The sequence below is a fragment of the Micropterus dolomieu genome, linkage group LG11 (genome assembly GCF_021292245.1).
Source record: "Micropterus dolomieu isolate WLL.071019.BEF.003 ecotype Adirondacks linkage group LG11, ASM2129224v1, whole genome shotgun sequence".
NCBI classification, from domain to species: domain Eukaryota; kingdom Metazoa; phylum Chordata; class Actinopteri; order Centrarchiformes; family Centrarchidae; genus Micropterus; species Micropterus dolomieu.
The window spans coordinates 18,718,283-18,736,949 of NC_060160.1; the positions used below are offsets into that span (position 1 = coordinate 18,718,283).

Below are 18,667 nucleotides of genomic sequence, written 5' to 3' on the forward strand. Positions count from 1 at the left end.
TTTAATGGTCTGTTAGAGCGTCTACTTGATTATCTAAATTACTTTTTAAAAAATATAACCAAGTGTGAAGTAAAGAGATTTTTCACAACCTGGAAACACAAAATTAATGGATTATGACTGCCGTATAAAACATTAGTAATTTAGTTATTAATTAGCCTATATAAAAAGGCTTTAGTTGCACCTTTAAAATCTCCTGTGAGGGGTGGCTTTTAAGAAAGTGGTGTCTAAATACCTATAGTAAGACAACCGACCTTTGTTGAGGAAAGTCACCTTTTCAGCCCTGATATTCTGGAAATTGAAAGTCCAGCACCTACACTGTTGTTGGTTATATTTAGGCAAAATATTCAACGTACCTTTAACATACCGTAACTCATTGTCGAATAGTCTGTTACATCATGTAAGCCTATTTCATGTTGTTTCAGAAAGGTGAAAATCTTGTGGACTAACATCGCACTGTCTTCTTTAGCCGCGAACTCATCTGCTGAACACATGGCCTCTGCAACATGTTATGTATGATAACACACACCAATATAGACACTGAGCTACAGTGATAATAAGAAGCTGCTGTAGTAGCGGAACCCTTTGGACAATCTATCCGACTACACATGAAAAGCACGCGGGCCTCACAATGTGTTGAGAATGAATCTCAGGGAATGATTTCGACCTTCACCTTTTCACAGGCTCCTCTTCTCATTCTTTATAAGAAAACATGTCAGCATAGGTTTGAGCCCGGTCCATTTCAGCTTGTTGGGAATTGTATTTTCCACTGCTGTGCAGACACCCGATTTTGCACCAAGCAGACAGATAAATGTTTATTTTATGAAGGAATCTCCAGAGAGGCTGATTACATCTTTTCAAATGTTACAGAACCAAATTTGTCCAAAGAAATGCTGCAAACAAGCAGTGAAGTAAAACATTTGATCAGGAATGTGGTTGCAACGGACCAGCCGAAACAAGGTTTCTGACAGAATACATTCCTGAGCCCTATTACAACATGACCAGGAGCATGTTTCACAGAGGTTGTATGACTCCCCCTTGTGGCTCCAACAAAATGCCTAACTATTTATCCAAAACGAGGAAGAATTCAACCAAGGAGAAAGATGTATGCTGATTTTATTCGTCTGAGGCAGTTCACATGGCAAAGCATTTTACTGGCTGTTGGTTTTGAAATTAATGGACTGCAATAGACAAATGAAGAGATCAATACTGCTTGGCTTTTTTTCTTCTTTCATAGGATACAACAAAAAGGTGCATTTTCTCTTTTTTTCTGTTCATGACAAGACAGTAAGAAAATATTCTCTAATAAAGAAACAGCTGAAACTTCAGTAAACTGTTTTTTATATTACAAAAAAACCCCATCTAACTACAGATTAGATATAATATGCATAAATAAAAGCATAAGACTTGATCTAAACATTTCCAGTCATACCATCAATCACAATTCACATAATTTGGTTTACACTCTAATGTCTAAAAACTACGCAACATGCGATCATGTAGGCTGTTGTGTCGATACTTCTAAAGTTGTTTTACTAGAGTAAAACAAACTTAAAGCATATGAACACCTCCCATTAAGGCCCTAACACAACACAAACAGCACCTACAGTAGCTAAAAATAAATTAAAACCCCTGAATATACGCGTAACATAAGATGGTATGTTTGACGTCACATAGCCCTACCAGACAGAGACCTGCATAGGACGGAGGGAACATAAAAGGCAAAAAGATTTCTAACTATAAGTCTACAGGCCTGGTGGCGGACATCAGTCGTCCTTGGTTGAGAGGGTTTCTGGGTGAACCTCTGTAATGGTTCATGTCCTTCCCTACTACCTGCTGCACAAGAGGCTTCTGAGCTCCTGATGGATCAGGCACAGAACAGTCCACTTTTGTCTTTGGTTGGACCTTGTTGGTCATGTCGTCCAGAGCACAGGCCTTGGGTTTACGGGCCAAGGTGCTTGGCTTTTTGGGCGGGACTGGAGCTGCTTTCTTTATGGGACAAATGCTGTTGGACAGTCCCATTTGTGCCTCCCCCTGGTAAGGCTGAAGCTGTGAGTGAGGGGACAGGCCACTTTCCAGGCTTACGGCCTTCCCCACTGGACCACCCTGGCTGAGTTCTGCATGTCTGGTGGGTCTCCTGCTCTCCCCCAGCAGAGTGTTCATCCTGCGGATAGTTTGACGCACAGGGGTACGCTGGAACTTGAGTGGCGATCTGGTTTGTTTGGCCATGGAGCCTCTGGGAGACCGCAGTGTGAGCTTGTTGAAGTGATGAATGTGGTCTGCCACCCGGCGCTTCTCAGTCTCCAGACTGCGTGGCGAGAGGGGTTGTTGGTTCTCGACTTCGGAACATCTGTTTTTTTCATGTACCGCACTGACTATAGTACCTGGAGGTGTACCAAGCTCACCTCTGAGTTCAAAGTCCAGCTTGTAGGGAGTGGACTGCAGCCCAGAGGAGACACCCAGTTTAAAGGGAGCCGGACTGTGGATGTCCAGAGCATCGATCAGCCTGCTGCAGTTCACCTGCTCTTCCTCTCTTTCACTCTCTACCACCACGAAGCTGTTATGGCTACTGATGGGAGCATCACAGAAGGAGTCTTTGTCCACCTTTAATGCTGGACTACAGTATACATCAGACTCGGAAACTACACTGTCAATATGCAACGGTGATAAAGTGTCAATTTCACTGTGGCCAAAGGTAATGTTGTGATCATTAGCCAGAAGGCTCTCTGGAGCTGGAAAGCTGGAGGCCTCTGTGTCCACAGACAGAACTCTGCCTGTAGGAGTCTGTGGTGGCAGGACTAGGATGTTGTCTGACGGGTTTGTTGCGCATGTTCCTGTAGAGTTGCAGGGGTCCTGTATGACAGCTTGGAGGTCACTGTCCGACTCAGCGAATGCAGTCTTTATTTTCAGCAGGGTGGGACCGGCTCGGTTCGGGGCTTTAATGATGGAGCACTCACTCTCCAGGCTCTCAGCACTGGAAGCACAACACAGCTTCTTGGGAAGGCTGGCCACTGCTGGGGGTTTTGATATGACAATGGCTGGCTCAGACATGTAGTTGGTCTTTAGGCACATGTTCATGGGGGTGTCTGTGAAAGATCCTCTGCTGAAAGCCTGGGCTCCTACAGGAGTCTCCCCGCTCCATGAGATCTGGTGGACACTTGAGTCATATTGCGGGGTCAGCAAGTTGTCCTCAGACTTACTGATGTACTTGGAGCCTATAAAACAAAGTGGGATATTAGTAGCCATTACAACTCAAAGGACTACATCCCGAAGTAGTTTATTAGATTTGTTCTTTTGGTACTCACTTTTGGATTCAGCCTTTCTAGGCACAGCAGATGGAGTGAACTCTGTCTCTTCGGTAAAACAAAACCTGGTGGTGCTCTCCTGAGTGGCAAGTCGCCAGCCAATGGACTCAGACCCCTTTATCACCAGCATGGAATGAAAAATGAAATGAAAGAAAGTTGAAGGAGGATTATGTTGTTAAAAAGGGACCCCCACAGATGTCACCAAAAATCTATAATTAATGTTAATTCCATGATCGTTGTGGTTAGTTCTTCAGAGGATGACAAAAATCACTCAGAAGAAACAAGACTGGATTTGTTGGCCAACAACTTTTTATTAAGTCAAGAATATACATTATAACTATAGAGAATTATTAAGTTTTAACAGCTCACCTTATTTACCCCACAACAGGTTACAATATATTTTATATCTATATAGTATATAACAACATTCACCTGAGTGCTTAACACAGCAAATCACTGAAAACCGAGCACTAGAAATATCCTGTGGCTTTGTACCATACAAGTAGGAACACAATTTACTATTACACATTGTAGAAAAGTTACTGAAAAAAACCAATACACATTATTTTTAAACCCGTGCACGTATTAGTTTAAATGTATTAAGTTACTGAAAGTAAACTATGTGTGCATTACACAATAAAGAAGTGCTGCTGTGCAACAATTTATCCGTGTGCAAATGTGTTACTTGATTTTAATACAGTGCAAACTGCAGCATATGTGATTTACACCACACTGTTCTCTATCTGTGAACCGGATGAGTGGAATGTGAGCTATTTCAGGCAACCACACTTACAGCATCTTTGCTGCTCTTCCCCATGCTAAAACGCAATCGCAGATATTTGTGTGGTGCTTCTTTCTTGCTGGCTTTAGGAGAAAAGCAGCCGGCCCTCCCAGATTCAACTCTGAAAAAATGATATACATTCAAACAATTACCACCGTAAGATAACCTAGAATACCATGCAACTCTGATATTTCACAAACTGTTATCTCTCTGTGTAGTATAGCATTGTGGAAAATACATGGCTGTGCACAATACATTTCATGGCATCTTTTAAAAATCAGGGACTGTATTGTGAATGTTTGTTACTGCACCTTACTGTAATTTGTAAATCACAGAAGGTGCAATATTTTTTAATGGTGATGTGTGTCAAAATAACATTTTAAATTAAATATAGTTGTGCTGCAGAGATGTCTTCACCTAAACATCATATTCAAGAGACTTAAGAAAACATTTGTTTTTTCAATAAAAATTTGAATAATGATGGGGAAATTATCATTCACCCTAGTTTTTCCAAATCTTTTCACAATATCAGTCAAAATAATTGCAATTCGGTGTTTTTTTTCCAAAATAGTTCAGCCCTAGTACATGGCCACACTTTTATCATGTTGTCTATGAGACACAAAACATAATTGTGAATTTTGAAAGGTAACTGGAGGACAGTGAGTGAGAAAGTGTGTACCTGTTGACAGCATGCCTGCTGCTAAGTCGTCGGCTCTTCCTCCTCATAGAGGTAGTTGAGTGCCTTCTAGACCTCCCTGCTGATGACTGGGTATTTTGGGAAGAGTCCAAAACTCCAGAGGCACTGTTAGCTGGGGGGGGTTATAAATAAAAAATAAAAAAGGGGGGTAGGAGGGCGTGTAAACTTAACCACAAGCTTTAGATGTAGTTAAATAGTTGATTCCCATTTGATCAAACAATCATCAATACCTGATCCAGGCGTGGACGTCCCGCTGAACAGAGTACTGGGAAGTAATTCTATCCCAAGGTTCTTTTTGATAGATCTACGTTTTTTGTTTGAGAATCCAAAGGAGTGACCAGACTCCAAAGGAAGTTTTCGCTTTGAAGATGGTGTTGCAATCACAGGAGTTGCAGAAGAAAAAACTGGCAAAAATCACAAAATTAATAACTTGAAAAATTAATGTTATAATAAATTTAGGATTTGCTGTTTTAAATTTGAAAACATTGTAAAGATGATTCTGAGCCAAGTCATTGAGCGGAATTAGCAGGTCTTAGCAGGAATAAAATGTGTGGAAGATGATACGTGCAAATGACAGGCAGTGAGGCAAAGAAAACAAAAGCCAATAGACATTTGAAGCAAGGCATCATTTCACATCACTCCAATAACTTCATATTCATTATCAAGGGAAATGATTCAATTCATTTGAACCAGAAGAGAGAAAGCTTGTCATTTCATGTGCACAGCAGATGGTAGGGATGCACTGAATGTTCGGCCACCGAAATTAATCGGCCGAAAATAGCAATAAAAGCACTTTCGGTCAAGTTAAGTCAAAAGTTTTACCGAACAATTACGTTGACATGTCGGCAGTGTGGAAGCATTTTAAAGTGGCTGAGAGGAGAAGAAAGAAAAACAAAAACACACAAATCTGACCCGCTTTGAGTGTTTGTCACTCGTTTCTGAGAAGGGGATTAAGCTAGCCACCTAAATTTGGAGTGCACATGTATTCAAGCCTTTATGGTAAATACACTGAAACGGACAGGCAAGTTAGCGTCTTTATCCTATTATTTTCTCTTTTTACAAAGACAAGTGTTGCAGTATGAGAGTCCTACCTGAAGAGAGGCTTTGAAGTCTTCATGTTACGCGATAGGAGAACCACATACAACATTATTTATCAAATTGGGTCGGACTTGATGAATTTAGCAGAATACACGTGACAAAGTCCCGTTTTCAAAATAAGGTGTCTACAGTATCGAAATCAGATTAATTGGATTATATTCACAGAAAGTATAAAATATATTACATGTGTACATTAAAAGTAAATGGACAATGTAATTTACTTTATCGGACCCTCTTGGGCCTCAGACCTACCCACCATAGTCCCTCCAAATCCCGTTGGAAACACTGAGTAAAAAGCACATTTTGACTATTTAATTTATGCAAATGGTTAAATAAATAAATGGAAAAATGTGAATGTACTTGTTCGGTAAATTTTTTCATTATATTCGGTTTCGGTCAAGTATTTTCATTTCAGTGCATCCCTAGCAGATGGTTTGCTACAGTATCATCATGCTACACGACAGGCAGCATTATTTCATCTGACCATAGTACCTACCAAGACTGTCTGACTGGGTGGCATTTGTTGGTGTTCTATTAGTTTTTATCTTACTCAGAGCACCATTGACCATATCTGAAATATGAGACAAACCGAATCATATAAACAATCTCTAATGATTAAAGTTGCTTCAAAATACCATGATTGGAGCTTATCTGGCTAATTCGAGATTTGATTTAAACCTTTGCATATCGCAGCTTTGACCAAATAAATAAATGTCTGATGATATAGCCTTACCTCCAAAGCTTCGTCTGTGTCTCTTCTTCATCCCTGAGTTTAAGTCCAGCTCCTCAAGTTCATGGTGAGAAGGCGACAGACCGCCCGCCTCACAGCCAATCATGGCTGGAACTTTCTCTAAAAGAAACTGAGGTAACACACCTGTAACACACAGACATGGCCAAACTTTTAGTGCTAAAAAGCTACAGTGTGTACTGACCCAAACTGACCTGCATCATGACGTACCAAAGTTGTGGGCATTCTCTATGAAGCAGTGTATTATGGCTGCCTGTAGCTTGAGCCGTTTCTCCGTGTTGGCGTTCATCTTCTCTGTACCGTCTCCAAAGTGAAGGAGATTGGGAGCCAAGATTACAGACAAGTTACTGCTATCCATCTTATTCTCTGCACTCCTGCGAAGCAAAGAACAACAGTGGTAATGTATATGAAGACAAAGGTAAAATTATGTTTTATGTAACAAAGTAATCCAAGTAAATATAATTCTGGCACCTCTTAGACACATTGTGGAGGAAGTCAAAAAAGTGACGCAGGACAGTTTGGTTTCTGTCAGGTAGTACACATGACAGGAGCATGGTGGCCGAGGTCCTGTCTTCCATGGTGGGGAGCTGCTGGGCCTTGAGGAAGGCCTCCTGCAGCTCTGTGGGTAGCACGGGCTCTGGCAGCTCCCTGAAGAACTGCTTCACCAGACCGGCCACATCACAGGGAAGTGCAGTAAACAGGCACTCCTCGCCCACATCTAATTTTGCCTGGAAAGAAAGGAGTGGAGAGAAAAAAACAAAAACAAAGAGACAGCCCTGTTGGTTAAGACCTTCATCTGGGTCAAGGTCCCTCAGTAAAGTGTGGCAAGGTGAACTTCACCTATCACTCACCCGCAGTGCTTTCAGGCGAACGACAGAGCCTGATTTTCTGAACAGGCCCTCTGTGTCGACATGTGCCATGAGTTTCTGACATGCGTCAACCAGAAAGCTGAGAGTGCAGTGAAATGTCATTAGTACAAGATGGGACAAGAAATAACATGCCAACTGTACGCTCAAGCAAAATTAAATTAGCGTGTCCACTTGCCTTGGCACTCTCCCACATTCCATATTGTAGTACGGTAAGTTCTCCAGAGATACCCCGAAAACCTTTGTCTTGGGGAATAAATGATAAAAAAATATGACATCAACTCCACAATGTTAGATTTTAAACCGGAAAGCTCAAACTTTATCAGCATTGGACCCCTCATGTATTGATCTATGTCAAAATTTTGGACGCATTGTGTTTTTTTATACCATTAAAATTTGTTTTCTATGACCAGAGGAATTTCCCTGACGCACATTTGTACGACTTTTGATCAGTCAGTTTGATGGCTGTCTGCCAAACACTCCTAAGTTTAAGAGATCAAAGATGAAAGCTCACTTTGTTGTTTTTTTAGACCTCAACAGTGTGAATCTGTCCAGTGTTTTTCCATACAGAAGAATTACTTAATTTCAGCTCTTAACTTCTTCACATAATCTAAGGTTTGTGGCATTTTTCTTCCTACCACATTTTAAAGCATTTCCTGCAAATGCAGAAGTTCAGCTTTCATTTGAAAAGTCACAAAGTCTCTCGCAACAAACCATGTGACTCCCTGTGAGCCACTTACATAAAGCGATTGAGATGAAACTGTTTTTCTGGGTTAGTTTTGAAATTAACTGCTACAGAGGGTCTATTGCCAAAATGTCCCCAAAAAAACCATCAACAATAAACCATAAACATTTATGAGAAAACACTGCCCCTTTAGTGTCTTGTTAGACTTGGCTTTCTATTGCTGGTGAAGAAATTTATGGTGTGAATAATCGCAAGAACATCCAAACAAAGTATCTGCAGTGACAGACAAGGGTGACAACGGCCAGTGAACAAATGGGTCTCATCAGTGGGGGCATGCTTTCATTAATATGCTAATTTGATTCAACAGCCTAAACAAAAGTATGTCCAAGGTTGAAACTGGCCACTTGTTGATTCGTAGTAACGCTAGAGATAGTCAAGTCACTGCAAATGAAACCCAAGTAAATCATGCACTGATGTAACGTTACATTCGCAATTGGTTGTCTTTAAACTTACCGAGCCGCTGGCTGTTGCCTTAACGTTACAGCTGGCTGCTTTGCTTTTGTTCCAGTTCTTTGTCTTTATCCCATAAGCTGAGCGCAAGTGTTGCACAGCAACAAGGCGCATCACGTTTTTCTCCATAACTTTCATTTTACACCCCTAACTTGTACCTTCAGATGCACTTTGCAACAATTCGTTCACTCTTTTGTCAGGACCAAAGTAAACTTGACATTCGTTGTATCGGTCCGGTCCTGACCCCGAGCCTTTCTAACTTTCTCCACCCTTCTGAAGCTAACGTTAACGTTAACTCATCCTCACGTGAATCGAAACTGCTCACAAGATCTCCACAGCAGCCAACAGCAAGAGCTACAGAGCTGCTCAGCCCCAAGGAGATGTTAACAACCTGACTAACTTTACTGTACCGAGCGCTTATTCAATGGCTAGCTTCATGCCTTAGTTCCGGTTGCTATGCAGTTAGCTAGCTAACATGATTCGGCTAGGTTAGCAAACCACATTAGCTCATTAACAAGCTTCTTACGCAAACAAACAACATAGCTTCTCGGTGTCTCACGACTTCAACGTACTCTTTACCCCTTCTCAAATGGTGAACTGTGTGAAATACACAGATTTCAGCTAGCTAACTGCATTGAGCTACGGTTGGCTCGTCAAATCGGTTGCTGTTGCCAGGCTGTCTGTTTCCGCAGAGCATTCAAACAGCGGCGCTCCCTACGCTCTACGCTGTGATTGGCTGGAAACGGTTCGAATAACATTCTCTGAGGCGCGTGTTTTATTATTCAGGGCAGCCCCACTGAGCGGGGCGGTTTCTGTCGTGCCAGATGAAAATTCAAGTGGACGCTTCTTGCCAACCGGTTGACTCTGTAAATCAAAATAGTCGCCCCTTTGACACGGGAAATGCACAGCAACTGGACTGCACGTTTTGCCATCATACTACACTTCTCAACCATGATCTTAACACACAAACCCTATATTTGATGAGGTTCTCAAATGTTAGATGGTGAATCTCCAGTCAGCCTGTTTTTATGCACTTATGGCGCTTGATGTATAGTCTCTGTGTGTACACCATTTGATAGCGCCTTTGAAAACAATGTCCAGCGTGTTTAAACCAAAACGTTCCAGGTTGAAATGAGTTGAAGATGACCAGACTAGGGCCAATCCTCATAGATGCTGAGACCAAGAAATGATGTAATGGATTGCAGAAGTGCTGTGAAGCACTAAATGATAACAAGGCTGTGTATTGCACAATACGTTGACCCTAGCAGACTGATGGCCATCCTGGCTTTAAGAAAGCTTAGTGTAAAGATGTGGAAAGATTCAAGCCATAGACTGTATAAAAAATCATCGCTACATATCACTACATATTTTTAATGCCTGTATAAATGTAATCTTTATATCTGTATCTGTATAACTGTATCACAGTTGTCTTTAAAACAAAGAAATCTAACCCTAGAGAAGAAGGAAAGTTAAACAATGTTGGTGTTTCGTCAGGTTCTCAAGGGAAAGTGAATGTTCACTTCTGACTTCAACCACTAGGTGGAAGCATCACCCTCAATCTTTCTGCAAAGTCTTGATCATACAGGTGTTAGCTTAAAGGTGTGTGAGGCAAAGACAGATTGACCTGACACACAGAATCTCTGGTGTATGTACAAATGTCACAATATATACACAATGACAATGTCACTCAATATTTGTGTATTTGCCTTACTGTAAGCATGACATAGCATGGCAAATTGTAATGGACAAGGATCCAGGTAGAGAAAACTTCAGCAGCGGAAATGAACTTCTTACTTTCAGGATATGTTTTAACAATCGGCAATATTTAGTGTCATTAGGTCTCAACATCTATTTCCCTGCACAGGAGCTTTCTATTAGAATTAAGTAATAATGCTGAGGTAGTTTCTTGGTCAATGTTTATCGGCATGTTTATGTTTCTCTGTTCTGGCTCCACAGTGGTGGATTGAGCTCCCCATTGACATCAGGACTGCAGCTGAAAACTTATCTGTTCAGACTGCACCTTGGCTCAAATAACAAACATAAAAACTCTTTTTCCATTTCTTATTGCTTCTCAATATAGCACTTGAAGCAGTTCAGCATATTTGCTCTAAAACACCACCTTCACCTGCTTATGATGTCAGTCGCAAAAACAGCAAGTGATACTCTCACAAGGGCTTATCTTTATTACAATAGAACATACACATATATATACAGGAGACAACAACGTACGAATGCATGGATGAAAGGAGGTTGGTTGTGTGTTTAGAAGCATTTCCTGTGGACAATTGAAGGGCCGGCCTCATCATACTCTTGCTTGCTGATCCACATCTGCTGGAAGGTGGACAGGGAAGCCAGGATTGAGCCACCGATCCAGACGGAGTACTTCCTCTCAGGTGGAGCAATGATCTAGGCAACAAATTAACACCATGTTAGTTTTATTAAGTGTTAATTGACTTTGTTGATGAACTCGACTTAAAACCGTTGCAGTTCTCTCACCTTAATCTTCATGGTGCTTGGGGCCAGAGCTGTAATCTCCTTCTGCATACGGTCAGCAATACCAGGGTACATGGTGGTACCACCAGACAGCACATTGTTGGCGTACAGGTCCTTACGGATGTCAATGTCACATTTCATGATGCTGTTGTAGGCAGTCTCATGGATACCAGCAGACTCCATGCCTGGTAGAGGACAAGCAAATAGGATGAGTTTTGTCTGAGACAAAATGCTGCATTTCTTAGATCTATCACAAAACAAATGCAACCAATTACTCACCAATGAAAGAAGGCTGGAAGAGGGTCTCTGGGCAACGGAAACGCTCGTTACCAATGGTAATGACCTGACCGTCGGGAAGCTCATAGCTCTTTTCCAGGGAGGAAGAGGAGGCAGCGGTGGCCATCTCATTCTCAAAGTCAAGAGCCACGTAGCACAGCTTCTCCTTGATGTCACGCACAATCTCACGTTCAGCTAAGGAGCAGGAAGTTCACGTATTGAGATACAACACTTTCACACCTCTCGTAAACACACTGAACTAATGTATAACGATGGCATGGACCTACCAGTTGTGACAAAGGAATAGCCACGCTCAGTCAGGATCTTCATCAGGTAGTCAGTCAGGTCACGGCCGGCCAAATCCAGACGCATGATGGCGTGTGGCAGAGCATAACCCTCATAGATGGGGACGTTGTGGGTCACACCATCACCAGAGTCCAGCACGATACCTTTAGTAAGCAGAAAAGGACCATAGTTAGACATCTATGCATGTGAGGATTGGCAGCTGAATACAAGTCTGCCCTCTTCAAGTATCACATCAATAACTATATAATGCTGCTGACATCACTTGGCACCCACACTGCTGGAGAGGGATTAACACCTCCCCTTAACAATGAGACAGGAATCTATCCAGATGACAGACACCCTCAGAGTGTAAATGTTCAACAGCTTCTCCCTTGCAATACAATTTCTTCTTATTTTAGGTCATTGCATAACTGACCACATGCTAAACTGGGTACATGTGAAAAAGCTGCAGTGAACTGACCGGTGGTACGACCAGAGGCGTACAGGGACAGGACGGCCTGGATGGCCACGTACATAGCAGGAACATTGAAGGTCTCAAACATGATCTGCAAGAATAAGCAAGGACAATGTGAAAGGTTTGTCTTAATTCAAAAACAAATATGTGCAAACAGAGCAGAGAGTAGTGACTGTAAAGTACCTGGGTCATCTTCTCCCTGTTGGCTTTGGGGTTCAGGGGGGCTTCAGTGAGCAGGGTGGGGTGCTCCTCAGGGGCCACACGCAGCTCATTGTAAAAGGTGTGGTGCCAGATCTGACAGAGGAAAAAGAACCGCTGATGTCCAGACTGAAACAACTCTTGACTGAGTAAACAACAACCAGGTCGTCCAAAGAAAATGCCAAATCTAAATATAAGCAGCCTTTACGATGATGCAGTGAATTGTGATGGATGCGGAAATGTCAGCTGTCATGAATGCTGTAAATGAGTCTCTCTGTCAACACACACCTTCTCCATATCATCCCAGTTGGTGATGATGCCATGCTCGATGGGATACTTCAGGGTCAGGATACCCCTCTTGCTCTGGGCCTCATCACCTACGTAGCTGTCCTTCTGACCCATACCCACCATCACACCCTGAGGGAAGAAGAAAAAGAGGACATAGGGAGAAGCTGCTCTTGCTTTTTATCACTCATAACACAGGATAAGATTTGGTGGTAGTAAAAGGGGATAGATTTAAGCCTACCTGGTGGCGGGGCCTTCCAACAATGGAAGGGAAGACAGCACGGGGAGCGTCATCTCCGGCAAATCCAGCCTTGACCAAGCCAGAGCCGTTGTCGCACACAAGAGCGGTAGTCTCATCGTCGTCACACATGATTAGGCTTTACTGGGGTGGTCTAAAATTTGAAGGGTGGGATAGAAACAATAGGAGAGAAGGTTCAGGCTGGGTGTTGGGAGCAGCTGTCTAAACAGCCCATCATAGAATGCATACCATGAGGGCCTGTTATAAATGAACAATGACAGACACTTTATCACTGAAGTGGCTGATGATGTGGTAGAGTGACTAGACCTGCTATAACTGGAGAACTGGCATAATCAATAAATCATTCATGTGATTAATATATGTATTAGCTGTGATCCAGAGCATTTGTAAATGTGCCAACACTATCTCATAACTGCTCTAAAGGTATTATCATTTTCAAACACTAATACAACCCACCTCAATGCTTGCTATGTATAGAGAGCTAATTAGACTTGTCTTTGGATGCTATTTTGGTTCTAACCTTGTTGTACAACCACTGATACCATATCTCCACGACAATGATTGTTCCTGGGACTTCTCAGAGCTGCTGAGGTAACACCAAAAAGGGGCATAACAGAGAGACCTGTGATCTATTTCAAGCTCAGCACCTCCGCTGTGCTTAACAGGGTGAAACAAGTGACACATGGATCTCCCGCTATTTCAGGTCTGCGAGAGCTTGTCTGATTGCCAAGCCAGCACCCATCTGTCGCCACTCCATCACACTTTTGTTTTACTACATGGCTCCACGCCCCAGTTGCCTCTCAACTTCATTCACCAGTGCATCGCTGAATTTGGCCACTTCTGCCCAGCTTTTGAGTGCTGATCCAGGTAATACTCCCATAAAACGTGTTACTGTATGCATAGTTTTGTCTATTGATTTACACAGAAACCTTCCATACCATGGAGTGCCCTTATCACAGTAAAATCACATCTTCTAATAATGTCAATCTAACATCCCATGGCAATCAATCTAGCATAACCAGTAACTCAATTTTTAAGTGTACTCAACAAGTTAGCAATTGCAACTTGTGAAAGCCATCAGTTGCATCATCCATTCATTCATCTATCTTACATGTCATCAGCTCAAAGCACAACTTGTGGACTTCATAAAACCAATCACATAAATCACACAGTTATCCACCGTGATTCAGAGAAACATGCAGCAAAATGTACTCACCAAGGTGCACTGGTAGGCGGATGCTTCCACTGGGACAAAGGCTGAGGGTGAGAGGAGGCCCTTAAATAAGACCCAGACTAGGTCCAGGGACCAGGGGCGGGGCTGAGGGTTCACACAAGTCCAAATAAGAGCTGCCAGCAAAAATCAACAAGGCACAGGAAACTGTGTTTTACATACATGGATGTAAGTCACATGGCTGACACAGTTTTTATGAAATGTTGGTAGAGAATAAGTTAATGTGACAGTTAATGGAATATGACAGTTAGGTCTCAACAAAAAGGTAAGTGTGAGGGATCTTATCATACAGGCATCTGTCTGCATTCTGTTTATGTATTATTTAATTCAAGAGAATTAAATTAAAATTCACACAGTTTTCTTTCTAAAGAAAAATAAAGAAAAATCTGCATTTCTAAGATGAAATTTTATTTCATGAACTTTAAATGAAATATGGAAGTGTGTTGCAGTGCAATTTCTTTATAGCCCTGAAATTTTATATCAAATGTCTGAATTTTTAATTTCAAACTCTGTATTTTCTCTTAGTCTGATGCACAATGTGCCTCTCTGCACCAGACAGCAACACTGAATGTCATATTTCTTAAGAGATTTTTTCTGCAACACCTAGAAGGCCCACAATGATGACCTAGTCAGGCCAGCGTCACTGGTGTCTTGTTAAGGAGATTAAAACATTGTGTACGTCTGTGAACCATGCTGCTGGTATGTGCGCTGAGCCTTCTCAACGAGTGGAACAGCTGATGGTAACGCCAGCCGGGCTCTGTGTCTCATCTGACTGTCTGAGTGGCCTGCTGATGTCAGTGCTCCGAGCTGATTGGTCCATCAGTCTCCTTGTAGGGTTATGGTGAGCAGCAGAGTCATTAATGTGCAGCCACTGAGGTTTCCAAGCCGTGAATTTGCAAAGAGGAGCTCCATATTTGTACCACCCACTTTCCCATATATTTCCTCCATGTACATTGTACCTTATGGGGTAATACTCTCATCTATGCAGGAATGATACAAACTTTTGACAGAATATTTGTGGATACAGAATCTTTCCCAAAGGAAATATTACTTAAGGTCAGATCTCAGGGAATACTGTAATGGTAAAAGAAATGTATGGTCTTGGTGAGGAAGAATGACTCAGATGTAAAAGCGCAGTATATAATATGAGTTCATCTCACAGTTGGAAATATGTGAGCACATTCTTCTGCTCCAGGCTGCCCCACCAGATCCTGGAGCCTCCTATTTATAGCTGTGTCGTCTCTATCTCCATAGATTGGAGCTGGATGCAGCTGAAGCATCTCATAGTTATTTGCTTGCCAAAGAAGACTTTCATAGAGAGGATTAATATTGTTTTGATATATGAATAAAGGAGATGTGACTCATGATCAGGCTTTTCTACCAAGCAACAGTGAGAGACAGCCGCAGGTATAAATATATTTCTGGAACATCATTGCTACAACGTCTTTTTTTATATCTACTATATCATTGAGAAATGTATTAGAAGTTTAATATTGCAATGTGTCTTCGGTTTGTTAACTACTCATCACTGGGATAAACTTGTTCTTTAATGGTCTAATCAAAAAACTAATCTTTATCCATTTTGACTACTGACCCACCCACTCCCCGCTACATTTCTGACCATCTTATCATTAAATTATGTTTTCAGTGTTAGAAAGTGAGTACATGTTCAGGGTGAAACAAGTGACACATGGAGTATTTGTTCTCAAATACTGTACTGAAGCACAATTTTGAGGTATTTGTGCTTTACTTGAATATTTAGATTTGATGCCTTTTTTATAGTTGTACTCACTACAGTTCAGATGGAAATAATGTATTTTACTCCAAAACATTTATCTCTATAGTTAATTTATAAAATAATATATATATTTTTTACAAAACACAATGAGCTTACATGAAACTAGACAGCAGTATGTAAAATACAATTAGCTTGATCTCAGCCAACTATAATAATAAAATGCTACTCACACATTAATGCATTAATAATATTTTATGTAGGCTTATGGTATAACACTCAGTGGACATTTTTCTGAATTGACATTTAGGTTTTAAAAATACTCCCCTCCCTTGAGTGCTCCCTCAAAAGCCATGCCCCCTTAATTACAAATCTCTAAAGTTTCCCCAGCATTGAAACCTTTTTTTATGCAGTCTATGGTTGAAACCAAGCGGGAACCTCTGGGTTTTAAAAGTGAAGCCAATGCAGAGGTGCCATATACCTGCATTCTTTCTAACTCCTAAGGTCGTAAAAAGAAGTCCATTAGAAATAATGACAAAATGAGCCTCCTTCCCACTTGATTTATTACATCGGTAAACACTTTCGTAATGAGTTTAGTTTGAATTAGTTTCAAATCTTCTTCAATACAGCATTATGTTCATTTATGTTCATTCAGTAAATTAAGGTCCCATTTAGAGGAAAATAGAAATAAAAGCAGAGTATGCTATAGGGTGGGACTACCTTGCGATTGACAAGTTGCTAACATGGCAACCTGTCAATCAGGCTAGAGGCGACTCATATCCACGGCACTGTGTAAATTTAACCAGTGCAGTTGAAAAAACTTATTAGGAGTCGGCTGTTCATTTTTTCCAGTAAGCACATTTTGTTTTAAGCCTGTTTTGGCTAGCCTAGATGAGCATCCTGGTTAAAATGACAGTTAACGTGAATTACTCCCTGCTAAACATGCTAGCTAGCGATGACCAAAATGCCAAACTTTAAAATGGTAGTTCACAAACCAATAGGTGGCATCACAGTCACTACTTCCACTTCTTTTATACTGTCCATGGTTAAAATGCCCTCACACTTGCCCTGTCAAATAACTTTCTTCTCTGTTTGTACTCTTTAGACCTTTTCCTCTTTTGCTGGTTCTTGGCCATCTCTCCTTCACAGGGCCTGGAGTCCAGCATGTTTGAATGTGCCAGTGTATAGAACTCTCTCTCCCACTGCCCCCTTCCCTTCATCATGCCACCTGTTGCTGATTGGCTGGAACAATGTTGGTGGAAAGGTCCCATACAGTCTATGGAAGGTCCACACCACTTTCTTTGTTTTCCATTTGGAAAGCCAGGGCTGTGTAGGATTTTTTTTGAGCACACACAAAACGGAGAGCTAGCGAACCACAAGGAAATATTTACTGAATTTAACAAAAAGTGTAGTAGATAACAATCCCATACTATGCCTTTAATGACTCTCACTAATACCAACAACTACCTTTCCAGCATCAGTTTAGGACATAGGGTTTAAGACGAGGACTGCGAATAGTAGTCAAATAGTCAAAGAAATGACGTCTGATGTCTTTTCCTTTCACTTTTCCTTGACCTTAATACATAAGAATACATAAGGCCTTAAGAATAGACAACCGCGGTGCTAGGAGAATCTGCACTTACACTAGGCTTTTTGTAAAAAAAACAACTTTATTTATAACACATGAAGGATACTTAGTGACAAACTCAATGCTGTACATTCAAGTAAAGTTTCCTGTCCAAAACAGATTTACACCTCCAAAGAAATTATGTTTTCAGTTTATACATACGTACATTTAACCATTAATTTGCACACTCATTGGAAGTAACAACAGAATAAATACTGTTGAAATTAAATACAAAAACAAAACAAACAGGATTGAAACGTTGAAATAATATAACAACATAAAACCAAGGGAGGATATTTCATGTCACAGTGGTGGGGACAGCGGACCAAACTACTTTGAAGCATATGAGGGAGGACATAATCTTTCACAACTCAAGTTTGTGAAGTTATCTACATTTCACCAACAAGTTCAGTGCAGTCATAAATACAGTTTAAAATGTACTAGTAGAGAATGTTTGTGCTGTGATTAGAGTGATCCCACAAGCCCTTATTCATGTGATTAAAGGCCTCATTGTACACATCAATAGTAGGCTACCTAAACTGCTCACATTGTCTATCGCAGCATGTCCTTTATCAGATTAAATGTAGTAACACATTTTTAAGATCTTATCTCACCAACGGATTTTCCCCCTCATCTCTAAAAAGAAAGTAGATATTACAGGAACCATCTAAAGCTAAATAAGCACATTTTAAAACAATGAATGATATTTATCCCTACAGTGACCTTTGACAACTTAGGTTCAATATTGACTCTAATGAATGTGTATTTTATAAAACAGAAATAGAAACAATTAAACATATGATGATCTAAGTTACTTTGGAATTTAACAATTGGATATTTCATAATAATTTGATTGTGCCAGAGTTGATATTAGATTAGGTCTTATAATAGAGGACAGAAAATTTTTAATTTTTTGAAAGAGTTCTTTATTTAGATTCACTGAAACGGATTAGATCTGCCTTTTATTTCTGTCTGTGTATACATCCTTACATTTGCACTCTCCATTCTTTAAGGCTGTCCATTTCTCTTCTATACGTTTTAACATATTCACTTACATTGTATAATAAATGTGCATACACTGTACATAAGATATAGCATAACTGCAGTCATCTGTAG

The 18,667-nt window shown here is 40.9% G+C and overlaps 2 protein-coding genes across 3 annotated transcripts; both read right to left on the bottom strand.

The window, feature by feature from the left end:
- Positions 1 to 1,096: 1,096 nt before the first annotated feature.
- Positions 1,097 to 9,391, bottom strand: arhgap11a (Rho GTPase activating protein 11A). 2 transcript variants are annotated; one of them, XM_046063145.1, is made up of 12 exons: positions 8,691 to 9,391; positions 7,671 to 7,738; positions 7,478 to 7,574; positions 7,098 to 7,354; positions 6,837 to 7,000; positions 6,612 to 6,752; positions 6,375 to 6,449; positions 5,011 to 5,184; positions 4,763 to 4,892; positions 4,096 to 4,204; positions 3,303 to 3,417; positions 1,097 to 3,212 (listed from the first exon to the last, which is right to left on the bottom strand). In XM_046063145.1, exons 1-12 carry the CDS (start codon positions 8,823 to 8,825, stop codon positions 1,735 to 1,737), a joined length of 2,943 nt encoding a protein of 980 aa, XP_045919101.1. In that variant the 5' UTR covers positions 8,826 to 9,391; the 3' UTR covers positions 1,097 to 1,734. The 2 variants fall into 2 exon arrangements, with proteins under 2 accessions (XP_045919101.1, XP_045919102.1); XM_046063146.1 differs by lacking the exon at positions 6,375 to 6,449.
- Positions 9,392 to 10,847: 1,456 nt separating this feature from the next.
- LOC123979342 (actin, alpha cardiac muscle) lies at positions 10,848 to 14,187 on the bottom strand. Its single transcript, XM_046063243.1, has 9 exons — positions 14,175 to 14,187; positions 12,941 to 13,091; positions 12,703 to 12,831; positions 12,400 to 12,510; positions 12,223 to 12,307; positions 11,744 to 11,905; positions 11,460 to 11,651; positions 11,184 to 11,365; positions 10,848 to 11,093 (listed from the first exon to the last, which is right to left on the bottom strand). The coding sequence occupies exons 2-9, from the start codon at positions 13,067 to 13,069 to the stop codon at positions 10,950 to 10,952; spliced, it is 1,134 nt and encodes a 377-aa protein (XP_045919199.1). The 5' UTR covers positions 13,070 to 13,091; positions 14,175 to 14,187; the 3' UTR covers positions 10,848 to 10,949.
- Between the last annotated feature and the right edge of the window lie 4,480 nt (positions 14,188 to 18,667).

Coding starts and splice junctions, on each gene's coding strand:
- arhgap11a (XM_046063145.1), bottom strand. CDS start 8,825: ATGAAAGTTATGGAGAAAAACGTGATGCGCCTTGTTGCTGTGCAACAC. Junction 7,739..8,690: donor AGGCAACAGCCAGCGGCTCG/GTAAGTTTAAAG, acceptor TTATTCCCCAAG/ACAAAGGTTTTCGGGGTATC. Junction 7,355..7,477: donor TTCGCCTGAAAGCACTGCGG/GTGAGTGATAGG, acceptor CTTTCTTTCCAG/GCAAAATTAGATGTGGGCGA.
- LOC123979342 (XM_046063243.1), bottom strand. CDS start 13,069: ATGTGTGACGACGATGAGACTACCGCTCTTGTGTGCGACAACGGCTCT. Junction 12,308..12,399: donor ACAGGGAGAAGATGACCCAG/GTACTTTACAGT, acceptor TTATTCTTGCAG/ATCATGTTTGAGACCTTCAA. Junction 11,652..11,743: donor CTATTCCTTTGTCACAACTG/GTAGGTCCATGC, acceptor CCTGCTCCTTAG/CTGAACGTGAGATTGTGCGT.